This window comes from Patiria miniata, unplaced genomic scaffold (assembly GCF_015706575.1).
Source record: "Patiria miniata isolate m_02_andy unplaced genomic scaffold, ASM1570657v1 HiC_scaffold_6, whole genome shotgun sequence".
In the NCBI taxonomy this organism is placed as follows: domain Eukaryota; kingdom Metazoa; phylum Echinodermata; class Asteroidea; order Valvatida; family Asterinidae; genus Patiria; species Patiria miniata.
This window is the reverse complement of record NW_024037073.1, coordinates 15,938,335-15,963,616: the sequence shown is the minus strand read 5'-3', so window position 1 is coordinate 15,963,616 and position 25,282 is coordinate 15,938,335. Positions and strand designations below refer to the sequence as shown.

The following is a 25,282-nucleotide window of genomic DNA, read 5'->3' as shown; positions in this document are numbered from 1 at the left end:
CAAACAGCGCAACGCGTGTGCGTATCCGCTGCAGTTGATGAACCGTGACGTTTTTAAACCGTATTGTAAAGACTAAAAGGCGAACACTTTATGCAGGGATGCAACTTTTCCTCGGATCCGTTGATTTCCTCGTTTTTTACGTCTCATGAATACCATTACAAATTGAAAAACACTGTGTGGTTGGGAATTTCCTTGTTTTTTCTAAATTCCCAGTTGCATGCCTGTTTATGGCTGGAATCACAACTAGCATGAACAGCCGGACTTTTTGGGGTTGCAAAAGTGGATCCTGAAAGTTGTTCTCGCACGTATAACACAAGAACCACACAAAAAAAGCCCACTTTTTAAAGGATAGTTGTGTCGATGTTTATATCCTACTTTTAAATGTTTTTTTCCCATTAGCAGCATTTTGTTCAAAACACATTTTGTAGCCCAATTGGGCTCATTCCTGGATGCAGTGTTCCTTTAAGCATGTTATTGAGGGCCTGATTTTCAGGTCAATCCAGTCAGTAAACAGTTTGCAACTCTTTAATTCGTTTTCATGTTCTATACAATTATGTAAAGACTCCCTGTTAGCCTTTTGACAATGGTTGAATCTAAGATACATTGTACATGTACATGTATGGAGCAAACAGAAAAAGGTAACTATTTGGTTTTGGGTACATTTGGGTGAAGACACATGGGCTCCATCCAAATTGCAAAGCTTCCTTCTTCTGTGTCCTTCATATGTATGTCAAAAATAGTACTTTGTGCCAATGTAGTAAGAGTATTGTCACTGTCATGACTGTTGTAATCTTAACCCTAAAGGGGCCGGGTTAATTTGACCATCTCTCAGCCGGGGGGGGGGGGGGGGGGGGGGGGGGGGGATTCCGCCCCCCCCCCTAAGATCTCGGCCATCGGGTGATGAAAAATTTTGAAACTCAGCACATGCATAGAGCAACTCTTCCTAAACATGCCCAAGAAATTTCATGACTATAGGTCAAAGGGTTTTGGAATTATGGCTAATTAATTATTCATATGTATGAATGGCAATTCTGCTCGGTGTACACGACGTATATGCAAAAATTCAGTTTTCACGGCGCGTAGCGCCGGAAAATTTTTCGCTACGGGCCAACCCGTGGTCCGATTTTTATGTTTTTGGTATCAAAAGATGCGCAAAGCTAGAGGCTAAAAAGTCATAACAGCTCGTGTCGCGAAAAAAAATTTTTTAGAAGCTATCGCGGAAAATGTTGAGGGGGGGGCGGATTCCGCCCCCCCCGGCCCCTTTAGGGTTAAGGTATGGGAATTGAAATATACATACATGTAGGCCCTACATGCTCATACATTGTAATTCCTAACAAACTTTGTCCAATTTTTTGGTCTGTTTCCACAAGGTTCTACGACATGGCCAGCATAGCCAATAAGTTGTCTGTAGGTGGGCTGTAATTTCTCCCAGTTTGTGCATCCAACAGACATGTAGAGCACACATTTATGTACATGTACATCCTTGTACAAAGAAGCATTGAGGAGGAAATAAGCAAATTTCAGGGTACTGAAAAATGAACCAACATACTAAGTACTGTACATTGTAGGTTTCCACTGTAGTTTGGTGAATTACAATTGCTTTTCTTGGGCCCTTGGTGTAAGGCAAAACAAAAAAATAAGTCGGTCTCTGGTCAGCGCGCGCGTCGATTTTAATCATGCGCGTTGATCTTTTTTTTTTCCAAAATGTTCCGCGGTAGCTCCAACAGCGCCCTCTATTTCCGCACCTCCTCAATTTTTTTTACCAAAGAGCACCAAGGAATGGGAAATTGCACCAAGGCAAATGATCGAAAGCACCAAGGCAAATGATGGAGGACACCAATGTATAATGAGGACTCAAAAGAGCAAAATAGTACCCACCTTGTCTGTACAATAGGCCCTACAAGCTTGAAAAGAAAAAAAAAGCCACCAAAAAACCCAAAAAAAACGCGTCGCCGCATCAATTCCGGAACTTCGGTCTGACCAGAGACCGACTATTTTTTTGTGTGGCCTAACCATCATTTTTTCCCCAACAGCATCCATTATGACAGTGGACATCTGGTTCGTTATCATTGCTGCCTGGCCCTATATTAAGAGTCGTTTCAGCCACACCATTGATTTCCAATGAGCTCATGTTCTCTAATTAAGTGAACCTTGCAGGTCCAATGCAGTGTGATTTTTTTAATGCAGTCCTTGACAATGCTCCTTTGTGTCCCGTTTAACTGTATTTTCAATTTTTGTTTGCCATTTTGAAGGGTAATTTGGTGCCTTTTTGTTTTTTTATGCTAAGGCCAAAAAAAGAAATAGTTCTGTTTCCAATTACATGGCATTTGAAAATAGGGTAGGTAGGTAGGGAAATAATAATTTTGTTGCCAATTTTTTTTTGTGGACGATCATATGGAGGCGTCTGCGTGTAGTCAAGGGTAAAAGGTAGAATTTGATGGTTTTGGGTGTTTTTTCTCATTTTTCCCATAACAAAAAATTAGGGTAGGGGCTGTCAGAATAGGGAAGTAGGGAAACCGGAATCAGAACTATTAATGGTTTTGGCCTAATGCAAATTTTCATATTTTCATGAGCAAAATTGTCATTTCAGGCAGAAAACTCAATGTTACAGCTGTATTAGCACAAAATAGTTTCCAGAATTTTGGATATTTTGCTGTCATACGTTTTCTATTATTTGGTGGTTCGTTGGTCGTGCATGGCAGTAAGCCAATGAGCAAACCTTTTTTTCACAAATGTTTTCAATGAGCAAATTGTTGGGTTCACAATTTGAACAGAAAACCCCTAAACTGAACAGCGTCTTTCTGAAATGACATCGCAGCCACAGCGCATATACTTCTCCAAAATGCATGGACAATTTTGAAAGGGTTAACCCTAACCTTTCCAGATCCTCTTTGCAAAAAGGAGGATTTGGCAGGATTGAGGCTATATGGCAAAAGTGTGTGGCTGATTTCGGTGTATGTTCTGTGTCAAGGTCTTGGGCCAGACCTTGTGTTGTTTATGCTCAGCCGTGCATAAATTTAGGCCTAGATTAGACTTGAAATCCTCCGCAGTGCTCCAGGATGTCACTGGCTCTGCCTCAACATATTGACAGTGATTGCCGGAGGATTGAGCCGATGGTCACCCCACCAAGGACCACATTCAGGAAATAACGTAGGATTTTGCAGGATTGAGGCTGTATGCTACATTGCTATTTTCACATGGATGCAGTTGGAGGATTTTGCAGGATTGAGGTTGCATCCTAGCAAAATTGCCTAGGGAGACAAGTTCACTTTTCAATAAAATTAACCAAAAATGGATGTCAAATAGTTTTCATAAAGAGGAGTAGAAAGTTGCACAAAATATATTTCCAAGTAAAACTCACGTCATGAGCCATTTCAGCTTGTGCTTAAATGTATTAATTTGCTAACATTTTATGTTGGGTAAAAAAACCTTTTACACATGTACGTGTACAATTCAGCGCTGATCAGATATCCTGAATTTTTGTATCGTATTGAAAACATAAACATGGACTATAAGTCCCAATGTCCTTTGAATTTCCTGGTTTGGGGTTTATTGCGGCGGGATGAGTCATTTATGTCTTTCTCTCTTTTCACACCTGTGACAACAAAGTTGCCGCAGCCATTTCTTGGGATTTTATTTCCTGCTATAAATTCACAAACAAGTCTAGCAACGCTGTCCTCCAGTGGTGGGGGGGGGGGGGTATCATTACCTCATTTTAATAAGGCCAAAAAAAAAAATATTCGGTCTCTGGTCAGACCAAAGTTCCGGAATTGATGCGGCGACGCGGCTTTTTTTTTTTTTTTCAAGCTTGGATTGTACAGACAAGGTGGGGTACTATTTTGCTTTTTTTGGTGTCCTCATGTACACTGGTGTCCTCCATAATTTGCCTTGGTGCTCTCGATCATTTGCCTTGGTGCAATTTCCCATTCCTTGGTGCTCTTTGGTAAAATAAATTGAGGAGGTGCGGCAATAGAGGGTGCTGTTGGAGCTACCGCGGAACATTTTGGAAAAAAAAAATTTGACGTGCATGATTAAAATCGACGCACGCGCTGACCAGAGACCGACTTATTATTTTTTTTTGCCTAACACTGAACATTTTCTGACCTGTGCGGATATAGCAGATATATTTGCAAGGTTTTTTTTTTAAGTGTTGAGGGTCAGAACTGCACAAAAGGGTTGCCAACCATAACTGCCCATTATTGCCAGTTGGGCCATAGATGATGCCGTCAATGGGAGCCGATGGTTGGAAATAACAATAATTGTGTTCTTCTGGATTAATCTAAAAACAACTTTATAAGTGAAGTGAATTTGTAGTTTTTGAACAAGTTAAGTGTTCAGCTGTTATTTTGTGTATTTGTAGGTTTTTGTCTTTTTTTTTTTTTTTTTGCAATCACCTCACTTCAATCTCTGATGCAAAAAGAGATATATTTTAAAAGTCATTTCATAAGTATCGTTTTGGTTTGTGGTAACACCATGTGGTAATAACTACTGCTTAGAAGATATTAGAACTAATATCTTCTAAGCAGTAGTTATTACCACATGGTGTTACCGCAAACCAAAACGATACCGATACCCCACCATGCAAAGCCTCAAATCTTATATCATTTCATAAGTGTAACTGAGCTTTCAGTGTAACCTGAGAAATTTTTGGGAGTTAATCTTTTTATGAAGATTCTGGAAGAATTGACCTATCGCGGTACAATCGTGTTAGAACGTGTCTTGTGAAATAGTATCCAATTACATGATTTACAAATAGACGCAGAATGAATCTAGGGTTGTCTAAGGGGGCATGGCTGTTCTCGCAAACGGCGATAGGTCAATTGGGTCACGTTATATTGAATAAATTTGGCTTTTTTGCCATGATCAAAATGTTGGACTCTCTGTAACCTTTGTATAAATTACCTATGTAAAAGTAGATTCCTAGTCAATCCAGTGAGTTAACAGTTTGCAGCAGTTTTATTCAGTGTCATGAACAATTTGTTTTCTCATTTTTTTGCATTTTTTCAGCACTCGGGGTCTCAAACTAACAATCGGTCCATGGAGGCAGGCCTGCGGGTAGTCAGGGGACCAACCTGGAAATGGTCCAATCAGGACGACGGCGAGGGTCACGTGGGCACGGTGGTGGAGATCGGCAAAGCCGGCAGCACCAGCTCCCCGGACAAGACGGTGGTGGTGCAGTGGGACAGCGGGACCAGGACCAACTACCGGACCGGGTACCAGGGAGCCTATGACTTAGCACTGTATGATAACGCTGTCGTAGGTACGTAGATACAGTACTGAAATAGTGAATTGGTACCCAACAACGTGGCAAGTTGGGTTGTGTGGGACTGTGTTGGATTAAGCAGGAAATGTGTCACCATTGGACTCTGTTGGATTTAGCAGGGTAGTCCTGAGGAACTACTAGGGGGTTACTGCTAATGATGTAAGGGCACTAACAAGTTTTTTTTTATTGGTGCACAGTATGAGGAAAACTTTCAAATGCAGGGTATTTAAATTTTGTCCACGTCCTTTTTGTGTAACATGAGTTACCGATTAAAACCCTTATTGCCAAACCAACAGAAGTTTATTACATGTATGTCGGCCTTTTTGCTTTGTAGTTTAATCAATTAATTTCAAGGGATCTTCAGTGAGAAAATTCCACCATAGTACATTCTTTGACTTTATAGAATAACAGCACAGAGATCAGAACTCTTAAAAGGTTGCAGACCAGTAAATAAACTGCCATAGACCCCAATGATAAATGCCCCCACTTCAAAAATTCGGGAAAAATACTCACAACTCTTCAATGTGTTCGAGACACATCAAATAAAATCTATTTCTTCATCTTTTATTTTATTTTCAATTTTCGGGGGGTTAACTGATGACTATTAGCAGAAATTTCCATCCGAAGATGACCACCCTTTCTGAAAAAGGATGCCTACACTCCATTGCAAAACAGAGTGCTTTTAGAGCCCAATTTCATCCAAACTGCACAGAGCTACAAGCTCACAGTCCTGTGCACGGCTTCCAACCATATTTTTACAAACCCTCTAGTTCATGGCCCACAATGTGCTCAATACGGAAGAATTTGAGGGCATGCAAATCATGATTTGGCCGGCGTAGGCAATTTTGGACCGATTTACTTAAAACCTTAAAAGGTAAAGCAAGTCACCATGAGCCTTATTCACGAGTCGGCCATTTTGGATTGAGAACGAGGTAAAATCTTCATTTTTGGGACTTGTGTAGAGAAATGAAAGCAGTGGCGTTACAAATTAATACCAGTCTGCTCTGATGAATAATTTCAAATTTGTGATTGAACATAACTGTACTCTAATGTTTAATGCCACATTTAAACAAAATGAAAGTGAGGCTATAGTGAATAAATAGTCTGGTACCATCCCATTGGACAGTTCACAATTTATGAAATACATATCAGAGAACACTACAAAAATGGCCAAATTGTACATAAGGTTCATTAAATTACCCCTAGATGTTAGCTACATTTAATCAAAATGTGTAATTCGTGACTTTGTTTTTTCAGGTGTCAAACACCCGAACATCATCTGCGACACGTGCAAGCGGCACGGCATCAAGGGAATGCGCTGGAAATGCATGGACTGCCACGACTATGACCTGTGCACTATTTGTTACATGAGTGACAAGCACGACCTGACGCACCCCTTCATGCGCTTTGTCACCCAGAACTCAATAGGGTGAGATTATTTCGGGTTCTTTTCTTAGAAAAATGAAAGTCATTGTCGTTACAACTTATTGTTATTCTATTCATGGTTTATTAAAAATTCAAATTGATTGCCAGAGGCAAAATTGCATTGAATTCACAAAGAGTAAAAAAAGTTAACAATAAAAAGTTAAGCTTCATTTAAAAAAAAAAAAAAAAAAAAAAAAAATGAATATAGATTAAACATGGACAAAGTCATTGTACAATTTCAAAAATATTACACATGTACACAAGAATTAGAAAGGTTGCCAAAGACAAAACATGCAACGAGTTAAAAAAAAAATAATGGGGAGTGTAGACAGAATACACCGGACACAAACCTTCTTGCACAAACTTACAGAGGTGGAGTGATGAATTGTTATAGAGAGTATTTCTTCAGTAGTTGGACCATGAATGGAATTACACTGTTAAAAATACGTTATTAAACTTATTTTTGTTTAAACCAGTTTTTATTCCTTTTGCAATCAAAAATGGATTAGGCCAAAAGAAAAGTCTGCGGTTTCTGGTATGGAGCTTGCCCCAAAAGTGGTGCGGCGACGTTTTTTTCCCCCCCTACTTTTTCTTCTTCTTCAAATGTCGGCTGATGTTGCAGATGACGCTTCGATCCCCTTAAAACTCTCAAAAATATCCTTCAGGGCGGAGCTTGAGGTGATGTCAGTAAGGCCATAAGGCTTCAGAATTCGGCACCCACTTACGATCTCGACCGAACGTTCTTCGGAAAATTTGGATGGTCAAGAGAAAAATCAGAGAAAACGCTATAACGTCAGACCATACATCGACATCGTGCATGTGCTGCCAGGCTGGTCATTAGTCTGCTCCCTTACATATTGCGCTAATTAAAAAACGTTTACAGGTTCCAGATACACGACCATCGCTCCCTCAGTCTGGCTTCCAGACGTGCAATTACAAAATTACAACACCGTCTGCAAATGGTGCCCGACTAAATTTATTGCAAAATATATGGGAGCCCAGAGAGGTAACATAAAGCTAAGACTCGATCGTAACCCCATCTAGAAACACATTAAAATTGTGCAGCAGCAGGATTTTAGTCAAATCAGTGAGTTTGGCAGTTTTTAGACATCGTCTTACATTGAAAAAGAAAAACAGAAACCAGAAATTTTAGACTTTTGTTTTCATGGTTTTGGCCTTGGGCCCCCCCAAAAAAGTCTCCGGTTTCTGGTATGGAGCTTGCCCAAAAAGTGGTGCGGCGACGCGGCTTTTTTTTTTTTTACCTGATTTTTTTGCTTCAAATGTCGGCTGATGACTGCAAATGGTGCCTGACTAAACTTAGTGCAAATATATGGGAGTCCAGAGAGGCCACATAAAGCTTATGGTCGATCGTAACCCAATCTAAAAACATGTTAAAATTGTGCAGCAGCAGGATTCCAGTCAAACCAGTGAGTTTGGCGGTTTTGAGACATCATCTTTCATTGAAAAAAAAAACCTTTTTCATTTTGCCGACGCACATGGCTACGGCGATGCGCGCGTATACCAGAAATCTGAGACTTTTTTTTTTGGCCTTACAAACTTATTTTTGTTTTAAATCAGTTTTTATTCCTTTTGCAGTCAAAAAGGGATCAGGCCAAAAAAAAAGTCTCTGGTTTCTGGTACGGAAGTTGCCCCAAAAGTGGTGCGGCGACGCTGGGTTTTTTTTCCCTCTCCTTCTTTTTCTTCTTCAAATGTCGGTTGATGTTGCAGATGACGCTTCGATCCCCTTAAAACTCTCAAAAATATCCTTCAGGGTGGAGCTTGAGGTGACCTCGGTAATGCCATAAGGCTTGAGAATTCTGTATCCACTTACGATCTCAACCGAACATTCTTCGGGAAATTTGTGTAGTCAAGAGAAAAATCAGAGAAAACGCTATAACGTCAGACCATACAGCCACATCAACATCGTGCATGTGCTGCCAGGCTGGTCATTAGTCTGCTCCCTTACATATTGCGCTAATTAAAAAGTGTTTACAGGTTCCAGATACACGACCATCGCTCCCACAGTCTGGCTTCCAGACGCACAATTACAAAATTACAACACCGTCTGCAAATGGTGCCTGACTAAATTTATTGCAAAATATATGGGAGCCCAGAGAGGCCACATAAAGCTAATACTCAATCGTAACCCCATCTAGAGACACATTAAAATTGTGCAGCAGCAGGATTTTAGTCAAATCAGTGAGTTTGGCAGTTTTTAGACATCGTCTTCCATTGAAAAAAAACCAGAAACCAGAAACTTGAGACTTTTGTTTTGGCCTTCAGGGCTGTTTTTTTTATTTTTTTTTTTTTTTTCTGAATAAGTTTCTTTTTCGGGATGTGATGCAGAACTACATGTGCCATTCACATCCTGTTTTTTCATGTTATTTCTCATGGACAGTGTTAGGGTCAGCAAGCGCCAGTCTGCCACCAAGTTGCCCCTGAGAGGCTTGTTCCCGGGGGCAAAGGTCGTGAGAGGGCCGGACTGGGACTGGGGCAATCAAGACGGTAAGGACTATTTGTCTGTTTGTTTGTCAGTTGTTTTCTTCGTTTGTTAATTGATTCAATTGTTTTTGGGGGGGGGGGATGCTGTTGGGAAGTTCAAAGTATCTGTTCAAATCTAGTTGCTTTGTCAATTCTTTCGTTCATTTGTTCATTGATATATTGCTACATGCATTTGGATAAGCTAAAGTTAGTTCTTAACCTTAACAATCCCCATCCAGTCAAACTCCAACACCAGTTTTTTTTTTTTAAACTGTTGGAGTGAGTAATTTGCTCGTAAACTGCTTCAAATGGTGTCGGGCACGTAGATGTACCTCAAGCTTGATCTAGGCCTAAATTTATGCAGGGCTGAGCAACAACACATGGTCCGGCCTAAGACCTTGACACAGTACAGCCTTCAAAATCACCAACACATTTTTGCCATATGAGCTCCGTGCGCTAACCAAGAGGGCGCCCTTTTACCTAGCAACGACGTCCCATGGGCGGGACATTTCGCTGGTTGACGCGCACCGTTCCTTGTGTGTGACGGGCGTACACCAGGGGATTTGTTCTATGTACACGCAGTGGGCGCGCTTCGCAGCAAATGAATTGCAGTCAGGCAAGATGGCGTCATTCGGTCACCCCCAACTGTACTTCCTTTGCCGGTGAGGGGGTACTTGTGAACAAAGCGGATAGCCTCAATCCTTCGTGATGCTTTACTTATGCAGGGAGGATTTGGGAGGATTTGGGGAAGTTAGGGTCAGGCATATCATTACATTCATGGAGAAGTAATTGCATACATTATAAGAAATTGTATTATTGGAAGCCTCGTGCTTTAGATTTGAAATCCCCTTCTTTTCCGTCACAGGCGGGGAGGGCAAAATTGGCAAGATCACGGACATCCGGGGCTGGGACGTGGAGTCCGGCCGCAGTGTAGCCAGCGTCACGTGGTCGGAGGGCGGGACCAACGTCTACCGGGTCGGCCACAAGGGAAAAGTGGACCTGAAGTACACCCAGGATGCCATCGGGGGATATTACTACAAGGAGCACCTACCCAAGTTGGGTGAGTTGAGTTTATTATACCCAGTTTGGGGTAGCAATAGTGGTATTTGTTGCATGTATTGTGTCTATTGGGTGAATTTTTATTGTACCTTGTTTTGGGAAGATTTCTACAAGGAACACCTACCCAAGTTGGGTGAGTTGAGTTTATTATATCCTGTTTGGGGTAGCAATATTTGTTACATGTATTGTGTCTATTGGGAGAATTTTGATTGTACCTTGTTTTGGGAAGATTTCTACAAGGAACACCTACCCAAGTTGGGTGAGTTGAGTTTATTATACCCTGTTTGGGGTAGCAGTAGTGGTATTTGTTACATGCATTGTGTCTATTGGGTGAATTTTTATTGCACCTTGTTTTGGGGAGATTTGATAGCAAGGAATACCTTCCTATCCATGCAGTGATGGATTTGATTGAATTTTAGTGTGTGTGCTGTCTTTTACAATGTATAATAGTTGAGTATTCTGAGTTGGTCTGTGAACAAGCGTTGCATATAGACTTGTGCAAAATGGCCCCAAAACTTGTGAAATCTCAGTTTAGAAATGAAATACTGGAAAAAAAGTTAAGTGGGCAGTTTGAACGAAAGGTCTTTGATTAGTCCCCATCAAAAATAAATCCCCCCCCCAAAAAAAGGGCAGATTTTTAACATTAATTTATTATGTCTGAAGTTATTTTTTTACAGAAGTTCTGTTTAGCACATGTACATGCATGGTCATCAGCCAAAATCTTGCTCTCATTGACAGTTGTGAAGATTGTAATTTTTTTTATCAAAGGTTGATATACCTTAAAACATAATTTTAACAAAAAACAACAACTTTTTTAGACCAAAAAAAAGTATTTTTACCATATTGCACCTCACTGTTAGACACTCAAATAAAAGGGCTTGTCTTCCCATTTGATACCACATTTGAAGCTGAAAACAGTTTTTCCTCATAAACCCCAAAGACATTAACATGTATACCAGCAGCCACCTTTGACATTTTATTCTGCAAAGTTGAGTCTCTCGGCAAACCAGATGACGTAATCCTGTCAGAACCACAGAAACGTTCCTGATCCTGCTGTAAGCCAATATCCGTGTTTAGTTCCTGCTTTCAGTATATGTGTCACACTCTGTCAGAATGAGGAAAAACCTGATATAAATGTTAGCATTCAACTTCAGCGTAGTTGGACTCAAAGCCAGAATTTTAGAAAATGCACTTATTACCCATTTTGATGGAGTTGATTGCAAATGCACCTTACATTGTCAATCATGTGTTAATCTTCATGGAAATATTTTGAAAACCGATTTTTGACATTTGCAAAGCCGTTTTTTGGCACATTTTATAGAAGTTCCTCAAAAGTTTGTTGAAACTCAATTGGTTCAAAATCATCTGAAATCAGAGATCCCACTTTTAATAAAAAATTCTGTGGTTTTTTTTCAAAAAATTAAAAAAAAAAGCAGATTTGTGAATTGGAAGCTCATCAATACTGAGGTTTGGCAAGAATACTTTCATGATATCTGGGGGAAATGTAAATGCGGGCAACTTGAGGGTTATATGGTAGCCATTTTGGATCGTTACTATTTCCTCATATTTATCCAGTCACTTGTATGCTTCTGAAAGCGGTATTTAAGTAAATATATCTAAGTAGAATCCCCAAAGTCTTTTACAAAAATGTAAAAAAAAAAATAGAAAATACCAAAATATGGGAATATATAACACGGCAATTAGGCACCCTTCCCAAAAGAATTTCTGGTGTCACCCCTTCTAAATATCTTCTCTAGGGCTATTATCGCAAGGTAAAATCTGGACTTTTCCTATTCATGAGGCAAAGCAGAGTGAACTGGAAAAGTCCAGATTATACCGAGCGATAATATTCTTCCCATTTCACAATTTAAAGCCATTCAATATTTGTTTTATATAACTGACATATAGATCCTTGTCATTTGATATTTGAACTTTATTTCAAACAAAATTGGTGAAAAATGTATTTCTCTCTTCCAAACCACCCCTTCACAAAAATGTTTGAACCCTGCGCTGTAGCGCTGGCTCTTTGGAACAACACGCGCTACGCGCAACGCTGAACGTGCACACCAGCATGCATTTGCACACAAATGCCGCGTCAGGATCCTAACTGTTCAATAGTATTTCCCATTCCCCATGGGCGGATAGTACTTTTTGAGCCCCGGCGTGAATGGCAGAAATAACGAAGGTCAAGTGATGTGAGTTCCACCAATCAAATGACAAGGATATATATGTCGGTTATATAAAAGAATCTATCTGTCAAGTTTGGTGCTTTTGACCAGTCGGTCATGATCTTGTCAAAAAGATCTGAGCCATTTGACAAATAGAAAATGAAAGGAACATTCTGTCAAACCATCTTTTGCAGAATTTTATATCCATTGAACTTCCTCATTTGTGTGTGTTTTGTTTTGGATATTTTCACACGTACAGGCGATGACCTACAGACCGTCCCAATGCAAGATGGGAAGGCATTGTTGACCTTCAACGTCGGCGATAAGGTCAAGGTCATCTTAGAAGAGGAAGTCTTGAAGGCCATGCAGGAGGGCCATGGAGGCTGGAACCCCAAAATGGCCGAGGTACACCAACGATTGCATCCTCGATTTATTGTGTCATTTAAAGATATAGTCCATCATTTGTAATTTGTGCATTTTGTTCGTTTGAAGCAACAAAAGTGCTCAAAATCTAAAGAAGGGCACTGAACCAACTAACCTGATGAAGTTTCAGGTCAGCTTCAGCTGTATATTCCGAGAAAAACAGCATTCTAGGATCTCAATTTCAAATCAAAAGTTGCGGAATCATGTTTTGAATTGGGCCTGAATTCAGCGTCCGAGACACGTTCTCACTGAGCCGATTGCAGTTACGCGATGTCGCGCACTGATCCGACGAATTATAGCAACCGCGCGTGTGCGTCGTGCCAATGCTTGCGCGGGCTTCGCCGAATAACAAAACGAACTACTAATTTAACTTTTCCTACGGTGCGTCTTAAGAAGCACCGTTGGAAAGGCATTCTTTCGTTGATTACTTCAAAATGACAGCTTGCCAGAAAGAATTATTTCACAGAGAGTTTAGTCCCCTTACTATCTTTCAACCAAGTATGTTTTTCAACAATAATTACACCAGTTACTTTTCGGATAGCTGCAAATGATGGACTATAGCTTAAAAAAAAAAAAAGGACAGTACAGGGTGAGTAAAAAAAAACCAACGAAACCCAAATGTCGGGACCATTGTTTTAGTGAAGTTCTGCAGATAGCACTTTCACAATCTAGGATATGAAAGCCCAATTCATAAGCTTTCTTTTAGTTCAAGAATCATTCAAATCACTCATGTACTTTTTCAAGTTACAGAGTTTTAAACACAACCACCGTTTTAAAGTTCTGTCCACGGATCACAAAAAAAGGCGTGCATTCTTTCATCAAAAAGAAAACAATTCACACACATCCCTATGTGATTTGTTTTCGTTTTGCTGAAAGAACACTGAACTCTTTTGTGATCCGTGGACAGAACCTTAAAACGATGGTTGGGCTTTCACATCCGAGATTTTGAAAGTGCTACATGCAGAACTTCACTAAAAAAAATGGTCCCGACATTTGGGTTTCGTTTTTTTTACTCGCCCTGTACAGACTTCAACAGCAGGTCAGAGCAGCATGGGCAAAGGCCCCAAGCTGTCAGGCCCAAGCACACTAATAAACATGTACTCAACACAAACAGTCATGTTTTACTATACTCTCCAGGACAATGCTTTGTTTATTCCCTTTTGTCCATGTGATATAACACTCTCGGATCTGTTGTTCTCCCTTTGTGTGTCGGTCCTCGGGGGCTATGTAGAACAGTACACACATGTTGTATCCTCCAATACGCTCCGAGCATAGGGTACTGCCATGCATGTCCAGCTGACTGGCCGAACAAATTACACTCTAACGATAACAATATTCCTTGCATTATTTTGTCTTTGTCTCTTAGTATATTGGCAAAGTGGGCTTTGTACACAGGGTGACAGAGAGGGGCGACATCAGGGTCCAGTATCCTACCAATCACATCAGGTGGACGTTCCATCCGGGCTCATTAAACAAGGTAAAACATAGTCTGGGCTCATAGAGCTATTACTAGAGCGCTAACTTCGTGTACAAAGTAATGCCTGCTGGGCGCATCCATGTTTGTGCACAAACCTATGGAGACCTAGAAATTTTGTACGGCTTTTGTACGGCTATTTGCATATCTGCGTTTGTATTCCATACTGGTGCGTTATAGAAGCCAATATGCCCAAAACCGAAACGCACGATCAGCAAATGAGCGTGTCATTTTGTCTTGCAAACAGCGCAACGCATGCGCGTATTCGCTGCAGATGCTTCTTGCCGTCACGTTTTTTTAATCATCAAGGACGCGCTTAAGTTGTTTGCGTATGTTCTACTTGCACGTTGCATGTAGAGTACACTTTCAAAATTCAATCTATCTAATTTCATTATGTTCTACAAACACGCACATGAATTCAAAATGTCTGCGCCCAGGACGGCTTCAAAGCGTCTCTGCGCGCAGAATGACGAGTTAGCGCTCTAGTAATTTAATATAGCTCTATGTCTGGGCTTGATCTTATGAACAGTGAACACTAACAAAATGTAGAGATGATGTAATGGCTCCATAATCATGAAGAAGTTGATCTCATTTGTCTCTGTGTCTTTTACAAGACACACTTTTCAGAGCACAAGTCAATTACAAGTCAGTCACAAGTCAAACACAAGTCAGTCACAAGTCAGTCACAAGACAAGCAGAAGTCAATCACAAGTCAATCACAAGTCAGTCGCAAGTCAGTCCCAAGTCAATCACAAGTCAGTCACAAGTCAGTCACAGGTCGGTCACAGGTCAATCACAAGTCAGTCACAAGTCAATCGCAAGTCAATCATAAGTTAGTCACAAGTCAATCACAAGTCAGTCACAAGTCAGTCACAAGTCAGTCACATGTCAGTCACAAGTCAATCACAAGTCAGTCACAAGTCAGTCACAAGTCAATCACAAGTCAGTCACAAGTCAGTCACAAGTCAGTCACAAGTCAGTCACAAGTCAGTCACAAGTCAGTCACAAGTCAGTCACAAGTCAATCGCAAGTCAATCACAAGTCAATCACAAGTCAGTCACAAGTCAATCACAAGTCAATCTGAAGTCAGTCGCAAGTCAACCACAAGTCAACCACAAGTCAACCACAAGACCATCACAAGTCAATCACAAGTCAATCACAAGTCAATCACAAGTCAGTCGCAAGTCAATTACAAGTCAACCACAAGACCATCACAAGTCAACCACAAGTCAATCACAAGTCAATCTGAAGTCAATCACAAGTCAGTCACAAGTCAATCACAAGTCAATCTGAAGTCAGTCGCAAGTCAACCACAAGTCAGTCACAAGTCAGTCACAAGTCAATCACAAGTCAGTCACAAGTCAGTCACAAGTCAGTCACAAGTCAATCACAAGTCAGTCACAAGTCTATCACAAGTCAGTCACAAGTCAGTCACAAGTCAGTCACAAGTCAGTCACAAGTCAATCACAAGTCAATCTGAAGTCAGTCGCAAGTCAACCACAAGTCAACCACAAGTCAACCACAAGACCATCACAAGTCAATCACAAGTCAATCACAAGTCAATCACAAGTCAGTCGCAAGTCAATTACAAGTCAACCACAAGACCATCACAAGTCAACCACAAGTCAATCACAAGTCAATCTGAAGTCAGTCGCAAGTCAATTACAAGTCAACCACAAGTCAACCACAAGACCATCACAAGTCAACCACAAGTCAATCACAAGTCAATCACAAGTCAATCTGAAGTCAGTCGCAAGTCAACCACAAGTCAATCACAAGTCAATCACAAGACAATCTCAGATCATCCACAAGTCAATCACAAGTTAATCACAAGTCAATCTCAAGTGGAATATATGTTTCTAAAGGAAAAACAGTATTTACATTTTTAGGACTACAAACCTCAAAACGTTAAAGGCCTTTTTTTCTCAGTGCTTTACTTTTTTAACATGAGATAAATGCGAACTTTCAACAACCTTGACTTGTCAACAAGTACAACAAACAGTATTGTAAGGAGAATGTTATTCTCTTTCCTAATACCAGCAGATCTCTCATTTTGACCTCTGCCCAGTTCTGTCTCATTTTGCCAGAACGCCTTTTTACTTTTACCTTGTAATTAATTATTCATAAATACCTCAGACAGTTTAGCTATTCCTATTGGTCGAGAGCCCGTCACGTGGCCGGTCTTAAACGGATGATAAAGACATGGCTAGCTGGTCTTAAACACTTTTCCAGTGTCGCAATAAAATGTAGACCCCTAAAAATCCAGTGCCTCTTACCGTTTCATTGGTTGAACGTTCGCAATCCTCACGTAGGCATGCGCAACTCTACCAGCGAGTCAGAATTTTATAGTTCTAAATTCAAAACGCAACGCGCCAGGTGCGTTCTGCGCGACATCGCTCAGAACATGCCACGCGCGCGCCAATCTCCATAAAAGGGCTGGTTACATCTTACTCGCCAGCTGAACACTCCATTATTTTGCTAGAGGGATGTTTCAAAAAGCATGAAGTGAACTTGTTGAACAAATCGGTATTTTTTGAACGAATTATTTGATATCTTTTTACCAAAAAGGTATTTATGAATGGGAATAAATATGTGCTCAGTCGGTATTTATCACTCTGTTTAAGACCACTTAGAGTCTGGGTGCTGATAATTACCCTCGCCTCCGGCTCGGGTAATTATCCGCACCCAGACTCTAAGTGGTCTTAAACAGAGTGATAAAAGCCTCCATAGCACACATTTATTCCCTTAATCATGATATCCTGAGCTTGTCATTGAATGTTGCCATGTGTTTCTAATTGCAGGTGGATTGTTACGCCTCGGGGGACAGAGTCAGGGTCAGCACCAACGTCACCCTTGTCAAGAAGCTACAGACTGGGCACGGGGAGTGGAGCGAAAACATGAAAGAAGTAAGAAATCTGAAATTAACTGGGTTTTTTTTTTTTTTTTTTTTCCATTTTAAATTAGTTGGGCAATTCCAGAGAATTGTTAACCTCAATATCAAAATACAAAATTGTATGTTCCTTTCATGCGATTGAATTCAAACTTGGTGCATATCATGACCACAATGAAAACATGTGCATTGATGACAAGTGTCATTACGATGACATCATCGCGGACATGTGACGTCATGTTAAAGTTGTATATTTAAAAGTCCTCTTTATGTAGAAGTTAGTTGTGGAACTACGGTATGTTCTTGCATGTAATTTACCTGACTGCATATGGACAAATCACGCCTGGACCTTCAATCTACTTGCTTCTGGATGAGGAGAAGCAATCATTGTTAAGTGCCTTGCTTAGGGACACTAAAATGTCGATAATTTGTTTAATAATTTTACTTTTCCCCAAGACTCTTGGCAAGTCAGGTAAGGTCATCAAGGTCTACCCCGACGGTGAAGGGTGTCCATTGGTGATCACGTTTGGACCTTCAATCCACTTGCTTCTGGATGAGGAGAAGCAATCATTGTTAAGTGCCTTGCTTAGGGACACTAAACTGTCAATAATTTGTTTCAATAATCTGACTTTTCCCCCAGACTCTTGGCAAGACAGGTAAAGTCATCGAGGTTTACCCAGATGGTGACCTGAGGGTGTCAATCGGTGATCATGCCTGGACCTTCAATCTTCTTGCTTCTGGATGAGAAGAAGCGATCATTGTTATAAAGTGCCTTGCTCAGGGACACTAAATTGTCAATTAGTTGTTGTAATAATCTTACTTTTTCCCCCAGACTCTTGGCAAGACAGGGAAGGTCATCAAGGTCTACCCAGATGGTGACCTGAGGGTTTCCATCAGCGATCACGCCTGGCTGTTCAACCCGTCATGTGTCTCGCCGATGGGCAATCATTGTTAAGTACCTTGCTCAGGGACACTAAACTGTCAATAATTTGTTGTAATAATCTTACTTTTCCCCCAGACTCTTGGCAAGACAGGGAAGGTCATCAAGGTCTACCCAGACGGTGATCTGAGAGTTTCCATCAGTGATCACGCCTGGACCTTCAACCCGTCATGTGTCTCGCCGGTGGACCCGGACGCGCCAGACCTGAACAACACGCTGATATCAGAAAGAGACGAGGATCAATCAGGTAAAAGATCAATGTGTCCAAGTGTTACGGACACATTGGTGGGTGTTAAGTAGGTTAATACGTTTATTTATTTCTTATTTTAACTGGGTAGCCCATTCAGTGGAATCCATTGATCTCCCATGGGTCCCAGTAAAGAGAAGACAATGTGAAGAAATTACAGTTTTAGACGTGGGAGGAAAAGCCCAGAAGAATATTCTGAGGAAAACCCACGGAATCAGGTAGGGACTGAAAACCCAATCCACATATTGGCCCAGGCGGGATTCGAACCCGGGTCACAGCGGTGGAAGGCGAGGAAAGTACCGCTACGCCAACCTGAATACACTCAGCAGCACACCGTTCGTGGGTGATGAATGGCCCCCTGGAGAACATTCTCACCCACAAACGACACGCTCCTTGTGTTTTATAATAATTCCACTAATTGTACCATTAAGGAGACATCGGTCATTAGGGAGACATTTTCATGTCACAGCCCCCCTTTAGAGGCAAAATGTTACCGTCGCAAATAGGTTATTTTTGTTGCTCGTGGTTTAATTAGTAAACATACCAAAATTCATGGAAAAAGGACAAGGGAATATTGGGTTAGGGCACATTTAAGTTTGAAAAATGTTGTGCACAAGTCTATGGGAATGTCTCCCAAATGGCCCATTTTCCATAATTATAATTATTATAATAATAATAATAGGCATTTATATAGCGCTATTAAAACAGGGTATCAAAGCGCTTTACAATTATTATTACCCCTGTTCAACGGGCAAACACTCCTGAAACCTTTTCAACTCACTGGGGAGCATACTGGTACACGGCTGGTAGGCAGCCATTTCGGTGCTCTTGGCAGCAATCAACCTTGCACAGTAACAAACTCTGCCGTCCCAGGTACCCATCTACTCCTGGGTGAAGAGAAGCAATGACTGACAAAGTGCCTTGCTCAAGGGCACACACACCATTACCCCAGGCTGGACTCCAACCCACAACCTGCAGAATTACCCATAGACCACAAATTCGATGCTCCAGACCACTAGGCAACGACATTCCTTTATTGACCACTGAAAGTCTCAGTTTAATTTGTGGGTGTATTCCCATTTCTGTAATAAATGCTTCATTGGGTGGCATGGGTGGCTTGTGCGTAAAGCGCTCGCCTCTCACCAAGGTGACCACGGTTCGAATCCTGGCCGCGGATCGCATGTGAGTAGAGTTGTGCGTTGGTTCTCTCCTGTGCCACGAGGGTTTTTCTCCTGGCCCTCCGGTTTTCCTCCCTCCGGAAAGATCAAACACTTTCGATCTCAGGCTGTGCTCCGTGGTCATATATGGGTCGATGTGGCCGGCAGCCATAGGTGCCTTTACGTGCCAGCGGCCCGACCATGTTGTAGCCGCGTCCTTCGCAATTCAGCATACCAGCTGCGAGTAAGGATGATTAGCCTCCCAAATTATTATTATTATTATTCATAAGCACTCTGGCGTCTCCTTGTTTGGAATGTATAGGCAGTCTTCACCTAGCACTGGATCAGATCTTATCTCACCCAGCCAACAGCGAGGTACCGGCCAAGCTAGTCAGTGAGGCAGCTCAGGGCAACAAGTTGGCAGTGGCTGAAATTCTCAGCAAGCACTCCGATTGGGTAAGTTCAAAGTTAAGTCTGTCCATGTCTATGCGGCTTAGTAGGTCATTTTTAAATCCTGGGGTTTTTTTTCGCATGAGCAATATAGAATTTTTTACTAAATAGCAGGTTGCATATCTGACTGATGCCAGTGCCCTGCATGCACCAGGAGTGAGAATTCTCCGGATTTTTCCGGATTTCTGGATTGTGGTCAAACGTCTGCTGGATTCCGGATTTCCAGCGTTTTCCGTTTCCGTATTTTCCGTAATATCGCCCGAAAACTTCTGCAGAAGTGTAGTCCCTAAGGTCCCTAAGTGTGTCGCCGTAGCCATGCGCGCCGGCAAAATGGAAAAGTTTTTTTTTCAATGAAAGATGATGTCTGAAAACCGCCAAACTCACTGGTCTGACTGGAATCCTGCTGCTGCACAATTTTAACGTGTTTTTAGATTGGGTTATGGTCGAGAATGAGCTTTATGTGGCCTCTCTGGACTCCCATATAATTTGCACTAAGTTTAGTCGGGCACCATTTGCAGTCATCAGCCGACATTTGAAGCAAAAAAATCAGGTAAAAAAAAAAAAAAAAGCCGCGTCGCCGCACCAGTTTTTGGGCAAGCTCCACACCAGAAACCGGAGATTTTTTGGGGGGCCTAATTTGGGTTTCTTTTTTCTTACTCACCCTGTATAGACATACTTAAATATGATCCCCAAAATTTCAGGCAGAGTTTTAAAAACTTGTATTTCTATTGTGTGTTTGTCTGGGTCGTAGGTCAACTGTAAGAATTCTGGGAAGACAGCTCTGCAGGTGGCCAGCCACCAGGGTCACCTGGAGGTCATCAAGGTCCTGCTGATGAGCAAAGCCAGTCTGGAGGTACAAGACCAGGATGGGGACACTGCGCTGCACTATGCCGTCTTTGGGTAAGTCCTCAATCTTTGCCTAAAAAGAGTTTGAATATATGCTTCCGCCAGCTACTCTCTGGCATTGGTATTTAATGATATATTCCATCATTTGTAATTTGTGCATTTTGTTCCTTTGAAGCAACAAAAGTGTTCAAAATCTAAAGAAGGGTACTGAACAACTAACCTGATGAAGTTTCAGCTCAGCTTCAGCTGTATATTCCGAGAAAAACAACATTCTAGGATCTCAATTTCAAATCAAAAGTTGCTGCATCATGTTTTGAATTGGGCCTGAATTCAGCGTCCGAGACACGTTCTCACTGAGCCGATTGCAGCTACGCGATGTCGTGCATTGATCCGACGAATTATAGCAACCACGTGTGCATCGTGTCAACACTTGCACGCGCTTCGCTGAATAACAAAAGGAACTGTCTTAAGACGCACCGTTGGAAAGGCCTTCTTTCGTTGATTACTTCAAAATGACAGCTTGCCAGAAAGAATAATTTCAATGGGAGTTTAGTCCCCTTACTATCTTTCAACCAAGTATGTTTTTCAACAATAATTACGCCAGTTACTTTTCGGATAGCTGCAAATGATGGACTATAGCTTTAACAGTGTTGTATCAATCATAACACATCAGAAGTCTGGTTACAACTCAATTCATAAGGCCAGTCACAACAGGGGGCGAACAATAACAAAGGATGGCATTTGACACTGCAAATGAGAGTAGCATGTGAGTTAACTTGGTCCTGGAAGACTTATGATGACTTGTGATGGATCACAACTTGTACCTAAAGTAGGTGACCATTGGGCAATGTGCACATTGTAACCATTTAAGGGTATTTGGACAATTCCAGCCAAGTCCCAAGCGGGCATTATTGTCTAGGGCTATGGCCATTTACTGATACAAGACATGATAATATACAAGACCCAGGTGAAATGGATGTGTTGAGTCACAATTTGGGCGATTCACAATGCAGAGCGCCACCAATAGTTTGCCACGGAGAGTTAATTTTTCCCAGTGCATTGTGGGAGATGGTCGACAAATTCGCACTGCGCGACATTTAAAATTGTTCATTTTTTCCAGTCAGTAGTTTCGTAAGCATATGATTCGAGAATATGTTTACCCTTTTTTTTCCTTCTTATCAATATGGTGATTTTTGGTAAGGCGGCAGAACGTTATGCCCCAATCTATAACAAACTAGCTCAAGTGTCTACTGACACTCATTCAAATGGGCCATATTTTGTCGACCATAAACGTGAAAAGTTGACTCGCAATGGCATAGGGCCGTTTCGAATATTCGAATATTCGATCGATTGTCGAATATTTGAATATCTTTTTTCGGATATTCGGAGGATATTATGAAGTGAAATAAGCAGGGGAAATTTAACTATTCATGATGAAAATCTCATTCCAGAGATTAATCTTCAGGTGATTCCTGATGCTTAAAAGCAGCTGATATGCTAAACAGCAATATGCAGAATTCATCTAAGAATTATGGAATGCATTTTTGATGTGCGAAGTACAGTACAACACTGCTATAACAAACACCGCTATAACAAACAATTTTTATGGATCCCGTCATGTTCATTATAGTGGTGCTGTAATAGCATTGAGAAGCTTTTGTGATGATTATAATCTGCAATTTCGTGCGTGAATGAAACTGTTTTTGTACATCTTTTATTCATTAAAACTCTGCCATCAGGTAAGACCGAATATTTGAATATTCGATCGAATTTGAGTTCGAATATTCGAATAGTCAATTATTCGAATTGACTCAGGCCTACCATGGCAAACTCATGGTGGCGCACTGCATTGTGAATCGCCCGAATTGTGAGCTGTTAGATGAACAGTGTCTCATTCTTTCATTAAGTCAGGGAACAATCACAGTACAAAATTGGACCCAGCTTATCCATTTCACCCGGGTCTTGTATCATGTGCATGTTCATCAATCGTGCACATGCAAATTAGGTACTGATTAAATCAGTGTTTGTTTTGATATGTGGTGTCCAGAGTGCAGACGGAGGTAATTCGTCGCAGCCTGAGACTTAAAAACCCAATTTTGTCAAAGCTAAAATGTTAAAAACTTTACCTTTCTAACATATTATTTTAAGCAAAATAGAAAAAAAGGGAGCAGAGCTACCAACTCTCTCTGATTCTGCAGAAAGTTCCCTGAAAATAAACTAATCTTTCCATGTTCTGATGAACAAATTTGAAAATCTCCCTGATTATGGAAACTTTTTCACCATTATGTTGAATGTAATTCTAAATATCTCCCTGATTGTTGTACAAAATCTCCCTGATTGCAAGATGCAAATGTTGGCAGCTCTGAGGGAGGATTTTTTTTGAGTAGTGGATGCAATACACATTGGAAATTCAATTACTAAGTACACATTATCCGTTACTTGCTGCTGCTGTATGGAATCAGGATACAGGAAGCAAGTTTCCCAACCACGGGGTTACTATCTGCTCCGTTCACAAGTACCCCCTCACCGGCAAAGAGAGTACAGTTGGGGGTGACCGACCGACGCCATCTTGCCTGACTGCAATTCATTTGCCGCGAAGCGCGGCCACTGCGTGTACATAGTACAAATCCCTTGGTGTACGTGCGTCACACACAAGGAACGGTGCACGTCAACCAGTGAAATGTCCCGCCCATGGGACGTCGTTGCTAGGTAAAAGGGCGCCCTCTTTGTCGGCGCACGGAGCCCATTGGAAATGAGGTTGAAAACAAAGTTAGCCCTGGAGATAGCATCCCTTTGTGTTCAGACAAACATGGTAAACGGTTAAAAAAAAAATATTCAGTGCCCTTTTGACAGGAAGGACTTCTTTGCCTTTTTTTTTTCTTTCTTTCAGGAACCAGCCGGACGTAGCTCAGTATCTCCTCAACAAGAAAGCCAAGATAGACGCGGTGAATAACGGCCAGTGCAGCAGCCTACACGTGGCCGTCAACAAGAGCTTCACGGCGTGCGTCCGCGTGCTGCTCAGACACAAGTGCAACATCAACCTGCAGGTGATTGTAACATCCACGCTGCCGCTCATTTAGTGCTGGGAGAGACCAAATATTTCATAATCCGTTTCAACGAAACTCTCCAAAACCACATATGTGACCTGTTCTGTCAAAAGCAGACGCTTCTGGGCAGAGGTTGAAATTGAGATAGGGCCAAAAAACGCTGTGGGGGTGATTTTTTTTTGATTTTCAAATGTTTGCACATTTGTAATCCTGAACATGTCTAAAATATACTATAAAAGTTTGAAACCCTAATTTGAACTCTAAATATAGTATTTTTGATGATTTGTTAAGGTAAATCAGTTAAAGAAATTACTGTTTTGTGACGTTCGTGGCCATTTTCTCCGTTTTCTACTTTTCGACACAATGAACTTCAAACTAGCATAACTTTGCCCAGGAATGACCGGTTTCAAAAATTCAACCACCTATTAAAAGGAAAAAGAACATTTTTTAACAATATGCAAAAATCTCATTTTTGACCTTATGCCCAGAAAAGTCTGATTTTGACAGAACAGGTCACATATCTGAACGTGTGAACAGGCAAAGTTTCTTGAATTGTATGTTTAGTTTGTCCTTGAGAAAACAAAAATGGCAAAAGTTAACGCGAGAAATGATGGAACTTTACGGTAGTGCCTTTTCATAATTTAAATTGTGTGATTTCTTAGATGTGCAGATTGTCATGTGGGGAATTCCAGCATTGTGAAGGGAAGTGTAATGTCCGTGACAGAGCCTATTTGCCATGGTATCTAATTAATCCTAACCTTCCCAAATCCTCCCAAATCCTCTTTGCAAAATCATGGATTTTGCAGGATTGAGGCCATATGGCAAAAATGTGTGGCTGATTTCAGAGGATGCACTGTGTCAAGGTCTTAGGTTGGACCTTGTGTTGTTTGTGCTCAGCCGTGCATAAATTTAGGCCAAGATTATACTTGAAATCCTCCGCACTGCTCCAGGATGTCACTGGCTCTGCCTCAACATATTGACAGTGATTACTGGAGGATTTTGCAGGATTGAGGCAGTGGTCACCCCTCCAAGGACCGCATTCAAGAAATAACGGAGGATTTTGCAGGATAGAGGCTGTATGCAATTTTTACATGGATGCAGTTGGAGGATTTTGCAGGATTGAGGTTGCATCCTAGCAAAAATGCCTAGGGAGTTAGGGTTAATGTTTCAGAGAAATGATCCAAAACTCCTTAGTCTGTTATTTTCTTGACCATTACTACATGATGGATGTATGAGATTTGAAGAAAATTTTTTTTTTTCAGGTTTAAGCATTGAGCTCTTAAAAGCTCTGTAATTGACGGTATATAGAATCATCAAGATTGTGGACTTTTTTGTAATGCAAGCTGCGAAACCATTCACAAGAGGAAAATTGTCATATTGAAGTTTTTTATGCGGCATAAACGTTAAGACCA

The 25,282-nt window shown here is 41.2% G+C and overlaps 1 protein-coding gene across 2 annotated transcripts in view; it reads left to right on the top strand.

Moving 5' to 3' along the window:
* The window catches only part of LOC119742999 (E3 ubiquitin-protein ligase MIB2-like), a 45,508-nt gene that overhangs the window by 3,594 nt on the left and 16,632 nt on the right, over window positions 1–25,282 (top strand). The window contains exons 2-12 of one of the 2 annotated variants that reach the window (XM_038219297.1): window positions 5,008–5,260; window positions 6,521–6,692; window positions 9,087–9,193; window positions 10,035–10,229; window positions 12,656–12,801; window positions 14,186–14,296; window positions 17,095–17,199; window positions 18,202–18,370; window positions 19,850–19,983; window positions 20,729–20,877; window positions 23,714–23,870. In XM_038219297.1, the coding sequence (XP_038075225.1) occupies window positions 5,038–5,260; window positions 6,521–6,692; window positions 9,087–9,193; window positions 10,035–10,229; window positions 12,656–12,801; window positions 14,186–14,296; window positions 17,095–17,199; window positions 18,202–18,370; window positions 19,850–19,983; window positions 20,729–20,877; window positions 23,714–23,870 (1,668 nt within the window). In that variant the 5' untranslated portion in view covers window positions 5,008–5,037. Of the gene's footprint in view, window positions 1–5,007; window positions 5,261–6,520; window positions 6,693–9,076; window positions 9,194–10,034; window positions 10,230–12,655; window positions 12,802–14,185; window positions 14,297–17,094; window positions 17,200–18,201; window positions 18,371–19,849; window positions 19,984–20,728; window positions 20,878–23,713; window positions 23,871–25,282 lie in introns of those variants that run through there. The other variant, XM_038219296.1, reaches the window with a different exon arrangement.